General features: G+C 41.6%; 1 protein-coding gene across 1 annotated transcript; it reads left to right on the top strand.

Moving 5' to 3' along the window:
* Window positions 1-242: 242 nt before the first annotated feature.
* LOC124118665 (cysteine and tyrosine-rich protein 1-like) lies at window positions 243-5812 on the top strand. Its single transcript, XM_046480867.2, has 4 exons — window positions 243-452; window positions 3372-3498; window positions 3720-3865; window positions 5541-5812. Exons 1-4 carry the CDS (start codon window positions 392-394, stop codon window positions 5810-5812), a joined length of 606 nt encoding a protein of 201 aa, XP_046336823.2. The 5' UTR covers window positions 243-391.
* Window positions 5813-10219: the final 4407 nt, after the last annotated feature.

The following is a 10219-nucleotide window of genomic DNA, read 5'->3' as shown; positions in this document are numbered from 1 at the left end:
TGTTTTGGTCCAATGTGTATTATATCTGCTAATTAGCCCCATTTCATACAGGCAGGGGTATTTGGCAATGTTTGAAAGCCGAATCATCACATAGGCCGCTTACGCTTAACCGATGCATGAATAGGATTATGAGGTCCGATGGATTTTGGCACACATAGCAATTAATCCCTTTGTCATTGCGATGCATTATTTACCACGGGTATACCTTCTTTGTGGGGTAACTATACGCCGGTTAGTGTGTGTATGTGCGGGCGTTTCCATGCGAGCTCAGGACATAACGTGATACTGCCGAACGTCAATCCCTGGACGACCAGAGCTGGTTTGTTGTGATCCAGCTTCTCTTGTACACAGTGTACCTACCAGGTGGATATTGCGACTGTAGTGTACCGTTATGGCGACTCCCAGCCTGGGCTGTCTTCTCCTAACAACTCTATGGATATTTAGTTTCATTGGTAAGTAGTGCGGGCTAAAGATCTCTTTACTCAAAACCATTTGATTTACTGGGTGAGGGCAGGGATTATTTTTCGAAAGTGTGTCAGGAAATATTGGAAACAATAATTTTGCTCCAGGTTATATAAATAAAATTAGAGTGTCGTGGACGTGATGGATACGTGAAAGAATTTTTGTAAAGAATACTTTTTTCTGTTATTGTGTGTCATGACATGACCATCATCTATATAATTCTCTAACAAACATCCCCATTGCGGTTGCACTCATTGCGGTAGTCTAACCAGACACTAACCACCAAACAAAACCATTGTCCTTCACTGAGTATGTGGTGTGCACACAGCGTATGTTACGGCGCAGTTTGACCGTCTGACCCTTTTGGGCCCCTTTGAAATTAAGGACGTTACAACATTATTCAATTATAGTTGATCACCATTGTGACGAAAACTAGCACCATTGAACTTACTTGTTTTCCCAAATGACAAATACAAGTAACAAACACGAAAATCGAACTTTTCCTCACGCCCCTTAGAGTTCGACAAAGCGATGTTCATGATCAACGGTTTAAACATGGTTCAGAAAGGGTCCAAGTCGAGGTGCGTGCATCTTCCCGAGGCAAGAGAGTTAACTGACTTTAGAAGTCCAGTTTCCACCCATGCCGAACTAGGCTGGAATTCCTGGGCTCGATCGTAGCGCCACCAGTGGTTATTACGAGTTATGACCCTTCTGTGCCTCTCCTATGGACCAATCCGATTCCACCTTTCGTATCTCTTGCATTTGATTCAAACAAAATGGCGGCGCACAGTCAAGACGATCTGGGCCCAATTGCACAAAGCGATCTTAGCGTTAAGACCATTGTAAGCCTATGGTAAAGTATGGGAGTTAAGATCATCTTAGCGCTTAGATCGTTCTGTGCAAGTGGGCCCAGATCGATATTCAAGATCTATATTGTGATAAAACGAGTCTTACATCGCGAAGTGCATCAAATCACGCGAGCACCTTGATTAAGATCATGAAAAGGTTTGGAAAATATCTGTTGACAACGAGTTGGAGGTGCAAATGCTTTGCAAATCCTGCAATCGACCGAAATCAGAACGACAGCCTACGAACCGTTTTTCGATTTCGTTCCGCGATTTTGATTGGACAATGCATAGACTCGTTAGCCCAGCCAAAATGTAACTCCATAATACCAGCCTAGTTCGGCAAGGGTGGAAACTGGACTTTTATAGTCAGTTAACTCTCTTGCCTCGGGAAGATGAGGTGCGTGTGATAGTGTGTACATTGGCTCTTGCATAAGCAACTTGAGATGATGGTTGTTAAAGGTGGCGTTCGAGAGTCCATCCCGGGCGCGGCTTATTCCCAAAACGAGATTTACATAATCATGCTATTTATATTAATACACACATATTTAATTATAACACTGATGTAGTGTGCAGAAATGGAAACCCATTGTTACGTTATTAGGTCATGTGTTACTTTAGGTCTTCCAGCCTTTGGGTGCCATTCGATGACCTTGAAAGGCTCCGACAGAATTCTGTTCTATGCACCAATGCTCTGTGTACATGCAAATTTGATACATATTTCGTCACTTGACAGCGAAATGAAATGCAGTGTATTTCACAATGCTGTTGTTATGTTGCTATGAATAAGTGCCTTTGGTGGACATACACTTTTTTAACTGAATGTGACTGTGGCATCATGATCCTATCTGAATTTTGTGGACTGAGCGTTTTGTATAATCAAAAGTTAAAAGTGTAAATAAACAAAGCTTGGACGGAACCTTCCATTCCTTTTTCAGTACTACCCGTGAAGATCTGGGGTAGAATAGGTCTTCAGCAACCCATGCTTGCCGTAAAAGGTGACAATGCTTGTTAGAAGAGGCGACTAACAGGATCGGGTGGTCTGGCTCGATGACCTGGTTGATGCATGTCGTATCCCAATTGCATGGATTGATGTCACTCATTGGATTGTCAGGTCCAGACTCAATTTTTTACATGTGGTGGGGGGTGGGTCCCAAACCAACCCCCAAAATCACAAAACTCTATATTATGTAAACCATTATTGATATTTTTACTTTACCGACCAAATCAACATGTTATCATGGTAGAAAATGCGCATACCAAATGTCATCAGATGTGAAAAATGGGTGGCCCCTCCTGGAACCGCTACTGTCTGGCCTCACAGTCTGCCTATGATAGTATAGTCCCTGGGTCTCGATGGTGCTGACTTTTACGTCCCTCAAATTGTGTAATGAATGCGTTTTTTTGCTAGAAAATGTGGAAAACCTAGATCCAATAAACTAAACTGAGGACCCAAAAAAACCATAAGTCGCAGTTGATTTTATCCTAAAAAAGTATGTTTGATTATTAATTCTAAAAATCTTGAGTTAACTATATCATATCTCAAAAAGCGCTTAGTCAGCTCTTTCAATAATTTCAAAAAAATCTTTCGCATAAAACACAACTGGTGATGGGTATCATATCGGCACAAATTAACATTTCAAACACGGCAGTGGAAATGTGATTGCAAATTAATTTCTCTATCAGTCTTCATTAAACAAATTAATTTTTACAGAACATTATCAAGCCACAGGTTACCATTTACAAACTGTTGCAGGAAAGAGTGATTAATGGTTAAATAGAAATAATCAAATTTAAAACAGTTCTTTCAATTTTCAATTACATAAAAAACAAACTCGATGTACTTTCTTTTGTCCCTCAGTTTACCTGTCACATGGTCACCTGCTTGTAACATGGCCGTATCGAGTATCGATCGGTAGTTAGGATAAACACAAGTGTGTTTTAAATAAGATTGAATACTACCGGGAAATTGCAGTGATTGGTCGTTTTGGTTATCACTCGGGAGGAAATAGAACTATATATATGTTTTAGTTTAACCCAATTTTCAGAACACAAACATTTTAGTTCCAGATGTGAGTGCAGGAACCAACTGCGGCTACTACAACTCCTACGGCTACTACCGCTACCGCTACTGCAGCCGTGGCTGCTGCGGCAGCACCTACGCATACGTCTGCTGTTCCGTTTCCCCAACGTAAGTGGATACTCTGTATAACACATCCCTTGATGTAGAGCAATAAGTGAACATGCATTGAGTTGGTGTGATCGTTGTTTTACGCCGCAGTGAGTGAGTGAGTTAGTGAGTTGGGCTCCGCGGGTAGAAACACCGAATAATTGCATTGGAAGTATACAGCGGATATGACCGACATATGCATGGGTTTTACCAAGGCATAAAGCCATGATTTGTAATTTCAGGATCGTGTTGTCTGCTAGCGCCATCACAGGTATTGTGATTGGGGCCTGTTTTTGTGTTGCTTGCATCGCCGCCTTCCTCATCCTGTTGAAGAAAAAACGGTACTGGAGAGGCCGGAGCATCGTCGGTAACCGGAACAACATCGTAGGTGAGTATCGTCGTCGCCGTCAGCCATACATTATTCAACAGCCAAGCATTGTTCTCAGTCACGCATTATTCCGTGCCAAGGATTTTTCAGAATCATGCATTATCCTCAATCATGCATTATTCAGAACCACGCATTACCCGCATTCATGCAATATTCCAAACCCCGCATTATTCTCTGTAATTACCCCGAACCTCTTATTATCCTAAGTCATACATTATTCCTAACCACGCACTATCCTCTGCCATACGTTATCCCGAACCACGCATTATCCTCTGTAATTATCCCGAACCACTCATTATCCTAAGTCATACATTATTCCTAACCACGCACTATCCTCTGCCATACGTTATCCCGAACCACGCATTTTTCTTAGTCATACATTTTTCCGAACTACGCATTATCCTCAATCTTGCATTAATCCGAACTACGCATTATCCTCTCCCATGCATTATCCCAAACCACGCATTCTCCTCATTCATGCATTATTCCTAACCGCGCATTATCATATGTAATTATCCCGAACCACGCATTATGCAAGTCACACATTATTCCGAACTACGCATCATCCCCAATCTTGCATTATTCAGAACCAAGCATTATCCTCTCTCATGCATTATTCCGAACCACGAATTTATTATAACCAGTCATGCGTTTTTCTAAGCCATGCATATCAGAGAAAGTTTGTACTTTTGAACAGAATTAAGGGATATCGGTTTCGACGACGTGTACCACTTTGATTAAACCCAACAAAGTGTGTTCTGTAGTGAGAGACCAAGGGTCATAATCGCGAAGAAACCTACGTGAGCTGACCCTTGTAGTTAAGGGACGAAACTCTTGTAAGAGCTACAACGTGGCCGTGTTGAAAGACAACAGAAGGTTTTAGCGAGTCTCACTATGACCATTGGTCACGAGCATAGTATATTGACAGATGTCAGAAATTACGGGTTTAAGATTATTTTGGGTAGAATCTTGGCAACAATGTTTAAAATCACCAAACACCAATGAGTAGAAAATATATTGTTTTTCCACGAGATATGTGTTTTGTTGCGATTGAGATATAACCGAATAGTAATTATAATTGAAAGTGCATAAAACGAGCTTTTATTTGAGAAAGATATATATAATGTCTATGTGGCACAATATCAGGACAGTTAAAATTTGATCAGGGCAGATGACAAATGTCGGCCATTTTGAAATCCAAGATGACCGCCGTGGTAGAAAGTTCGTGGTAAAACTGGCAACATTGTTTTTTGAAAAGAGATGTTTTTTGATGATTGTAAACCTTGTAGCAAAGTTTCTATTGTTTTCTTACATTAGCCTGTTTAAGGTGCCGCGATTTGTCGTGCAGTGGTGCCTCATATAGGCATGCCACAAATTTATGACCGTGGGTTAGAGTCTCCCCGATTTTGTTTCAGTAACAAAGTGATGAAAGTGTAAGATCTACGCCACTTCATGCTTTTTTCCCACAAAAAGTTGACACGGCTTAATATAGCTGAAATTCTGTTTATAGCACTACCACTAACTCCGTGACTAAATACATCTACATGTATTTAGAACGCATAAACTACTTTTTTGGGGATTCACATTTATCATTTATCAATACATATATTCCCAACAGTAGAGTCAAATACTTACATCATCTGCGACAGTTAACCAGCTCGCCCTTTCTTTTCAGTGAGCAGTTCGACCACGGCCAGCAAGCCTGTCTCCACAGTCCAGGTGGCGCCACACGTCCCACACAACCCTTACCCTGCCTATCCACCCCCACCATACCCCCCACCACCCCAACAACCCCACCCCTCAAACAACCCACCTTACCCCCAACCCCACCCCTCAAACAACCCACCTTACCCCCAACCCCAACAACCCCACCCCTCAAACGACCCAGCTTACCCTCCGCCGCCCCCTGTCTACAGCACAATGTCGACCACTACCCATGTGTATTGAAATTGCTATTGTCAGCATTTAGGAAAACATCAACCCAGAAGTGCTTTTGTTTTATTTGGAGCCTCGAGAAATCAAAAGACAAAAAAGAATGATATCAATGTCGACTTTCCCACTGAATTTATAATAACCATGTCACTTGTTAACTTAGAGTGTGGGGGCGTGATGGCCCAGTCGTCTGAGGCGCCGCAATTCGCTGTGCAGAGTTGCGTCCCTTGGACACGCCAGAAACCTATGATTCGCATCCCGGTTCGCCCCGATTATGTTTCTAGGTTTGTCAGCACCATACCCGTGCTCATGGGTTTTACCGAAGTGGTAAACGTCTGAGACCTGCATCACTTCGGGCTTTCCTCCCACATTAAGCTGACACGCTGTGATATAACTTGAATACTGTTAAAAGTGGCGTTAAACCCAACTCACTCACTAACTTAGAATGTTGATTGATCTCGAAACACCGGCGCCCACGAACCCATCCATGCAGCCATGCCATTCAGTTGTTGTGACAATACTGTCTACACCGAGAAGTCTCAAGCTGTTTGTATATATATACATGTATACCTCTAATCTTCGTCAGTTTGAAAACTCCGAAGTTCTGTCGGCAACGTGTTTGTATAATACTTTCCCCTTATTCGTTCATCCGGATTAAAAATATACATACAGTAAACTACGGTTATAACGAACACGCTTATAACGAACTGACAGATATAACGAACTACTTTTTTGGTCCCGATATATTATTATTATATGTATTATGCTGTATATATGCTTATAACGAACTACGGTTATAACGAACTAAAATTAGTAGTCCCTTTGAGTTCGTTATAACCGTACTTTACTGTATATATTTGTTGCATTTCATATCGTTTTCACAAACAGAAAAACAATGACTTATGTCACACAAAAGGTGTATGGCACGATGGCCAAATTTGACAGTCTTCCCACTCACAAGTGCTGTACATTTGAGATGAAATAATCCTGCTTAAGTTAAGTTCATTCTGGAAGATCAGGAACGATGGAATCTGGGTTTTGTAAAGAATAGTTAAAAATAATATAATGGGTCATTATTTCTGAAAATACGGGAAAATCATGACGTTTGGTGACCTGTACGCTAGTTTGAGGTGAGGTGAAATGGGGTTTAACGTCGCGTCAAAGATTATTGCACTTATATAGCGACGTGCATGTACGTGTGTGTGTGGCTGCTTGTACTAGTCCGGACTGATGCCGATTTATAGTGCTAGCTCACTGAGATACCATTCCTCAGTTTAACATGAATACCCCACTCAGACACAGTATACTGACTCCTAACCGACTAGTCCTTGTTTTAGCCCCTTAATGCCGAGCGCCAGACAGGGTAACAACAAGTACCATCTTTTAAAGTATTTTGGTATGACTCGGACGGGGATCGAACCCCGGACCTTCCGCTCTCCGGAGCTGACGCTCTACCATTAGACAACGGAGGCGGTCCAAGCTAATTTGAGCAGTGGTATCTAGCCACAGTTCCAGTGATGTCCAGATGATTATCACTTTGCTGCAAGTGTTCAAGAGTTTGTCAGTCTGTGTCACAAAGGCTCAATGTATTACTGTCTACATATCCCATTTTGAATAATCTGCTATTAGTAGGTAGGGAGTGATGTAGAATTATATATTGAATCCATTGGAGCTTAGTATCCCCAGTGTACCGAAAGGGTATACTATTATAAACTGACGGCCAAAAGAGACTTTACCACTTTAAAAATGAAACTGCAAAAATAAGGGAACACAAGTTCAAACTAAATCAATGCAAAACACATCGACTAAAAACAATGCATTCCTGACAGTGACGTCAGCGACGAATTCCTTAGGGCATATGGTCAGTCGACAGACAGTGGCTTGGCGATTCTTGGCTCAAGGAATTAGGGCCCTACAGACCTTACAGAGGAACGTTATTGACAGCGTAACATCGTTGGCAGCGACGTGGCTGGCAGAGGGTCGACTTCACTAATGAAAGGCGGTTCTGCGTGTTTAGAACTGATGGGTTACAACGCGTTTGCCACCGAAGGGGAGAACGAACAGCGGCATATTGCGTTCGGGAGGTCGTGCCGTGTGGTGGAGTGGGCGTTATGGTGTGGGGAGGAATTTGTGGGCAGGAGAGGACACTAATGGTCATCAGTAAAGGAAATTTGACAGCTCAGGGTTACATGAAAGACATTCTTCGTCCGATTGTCCTAACATTTCTACAAAAGCTGCCACGTGGTGTCCTCAACCAGCATCACAACGCCAAACCCCATACAGTCCGAATCGTACAGCACTTCCTTGCAGCCAACAACGTCAACGCGTTGCCGTCCTCAGACTTCTCCCCGAGAGAACACCTCTGAGATGCCAAGGATCGTTTTTTTCGACAGCGTCCACATCCTCCAGCCAACCGTCAAGAACTGATCCAGGCGCTCCAAGGAGAATGGCGACTATATCACGTGACGTCATCAGACGACTGACTTTTTCCGTGTGCCGGAGAGTTTTTGCGTGTCTTGTAGCAGGGGTTGGTCATACACGCTATTCATGTGACACGTCATTGAACGTGAGCGAGTTTCGATGGGTATGCATTTTGTCCATTATGTTGAAAGTTTGTTTATGCTGCTCCACCTCAATTCGGTCAACGGTCATACCAATATCGGATGTTGTATCACTGTCAATTTAAAATTGATTTCGTTTTGATTTTGATCTTTTCAATATATTTTACTTCATGCATCTATCGGTTGTGGTTTTTAAACTACAGTGATTTCAAACTATGGTAAAGTTTCTTTAGGCCATCCGTTTTGTTCCTCCAGTCTTAAGATATAATATAATAATTGCTTCTTGCAAAATAGTTTTCCGTTTCGTACAATGTTGATTTTTTCACAATGTTTGTTAATTCTGAAATGTGTTAATTAATCAAATGTAACTGTATGGTATGGTACAGACTCGATAAACGCGAATAATGGTTTTGTTGCAAATAATGTACATAAATAAAAAATAAAAGAATTTAATTGCTTTGCGTTAACTTTGTGTAGCATTTTTGTAATTGAAGAAGTTGCCCGTTTCATTTGTCTATAGAAATAACCACAGCAACAATATAACAATGGTATCTTCGCGAAAAATAAAAGCGACAAAACCATTTCCGTAATCATAATAATTCTCTACCAAAAGCAGAGGCGGTTGTACAATTCCGACCACATCACGAGAATGCGTCCATGAATCACCATCAAATGGTGGTGATACCAGGTGTTCGCGAGAAGGTGAGCGTACCCTGCCCCACCGGTAACACCCGTCACAAACACATGTAAAGGCAAGTCAATTGTTCACCTGAAAAAGGGGAACATATGGTACAAGTCAAAATAGGGAATAGCAACGGACATCATTCTTGTCACTGATGCGTCAGATTTGGAAATGTCATCCACCTTTTGAAAGCTTTAATGAGGCATTGAATGCTGTAACCTTTATCAAACAACTTTTGAGCACGAGTCGTAGAAAGAGCATGTTCGACTGTACCCCAAAAGTTGTGAAATGTAAACACATAAGGCTGGAGCTGTTGGAATATTGCTCGACATAAAGGGAAAGTTGACAACTGGAAAGTTGAAGTCATCCCTCTAGTCATATAGTTTTTTGGAGAGTGCTGTCCGATTTAAGAGAACCAATCTAACTATCAAGTAATATACAGGGTTTCAATAGGACAAAAGGCTCACGCGTGGAACAACCACTAACAACACCTCGTATTTTGAAACATTTGCACATCCAGTGCAGTCTGCATTTTGTTGCAATAAAATAAAAATGATGTCTCGTATGATCTTGAAAATACAAAATTAAGTTTTGAAACATTGTCAGTTTCCAGAGGTGTCAGTGCATTCGGAACACCCCAAAGGAAAGAACAAAATATATATCTCGGATATTAACTATTAAAAGAAGATTCCAATTGAAAAAAGGGACTGCTCTGAGTCTAATTGTTATAGAGATGTGTCATACGAGGGCATGTTTTGCACGTGAGAGAGAGAGAGAGAGAGAGAGAGAGAGAGAGAGAGAGAGAGAGAGAGAGAGATAGCATATTTCCATTGTAATGATCCAATGTTTGTTTTAGAAAGCCTATCCAGTTGATATTCAATCCAATCAAAGAACAATTCACGTTATAGAAAAAAAGACAGTCAGGAGTTGGATTTTCACAGAAATGTTATATGAGAACAGGATCCCAGAGCATATATTTAACAACACATTCACCTCAATTCCATTCTCACCCCCTTCTTAGCTCTAGCATGCAGTCAATACCCATCCCCACACCGATGTTATATGATGATAGTGTAACGTAAAACTAGTGAGTGAGTTGGGTTCAAAGCCGCTTTTAACAGTATTCCAGTTATATCACGGAGTGTCAGCTTAATGTGGGAGCCGTGTCTCAGACGTTTA

The sequence above is a fragment of the Haliotis rufescens genome, unplaced genomic scaffold (assembly GCF_023055435.1).
Source record: "Haliotis rufescens isolate VD_foot unplaced genomic scaffold, xgHalRufe1.0.p SCAF_23, whole genome shotgun sequence".
In the NCBI taxonomy this organism is placed as follows: Eukaryota; Metazoa; Mollusca; class Gastropoda; order Lepetellida; family Haliotidae; genus Haliotis; species Haliotis rufescens.
This window is presented reverse-complemented; position numbering and strand designations above follow the sequence as displayed.

Coding starts and splice junctions, on each gene's coding strand:
- LOC124118665 (XM_046480867.2), top strand. CDS start 392: ATGGCGACTCCCAGCCTGGGCTGTCTTCTCCTAACAACTCTATGGATA. Junction 453..3,371: donor ATGGATATTTAGTTTCATTG/GTAAGTAGTGCG, acceptor CAAACATTTTAG/TTCCAGATGTGAGTGCAGGA. Junction 3,866..5,540: donor TAACCGGAACAACATCGTAG/GTGAGTATCGTC, acceptor CTTTCTTTTCAG/TGAGCAGTTCGACCACGGCC.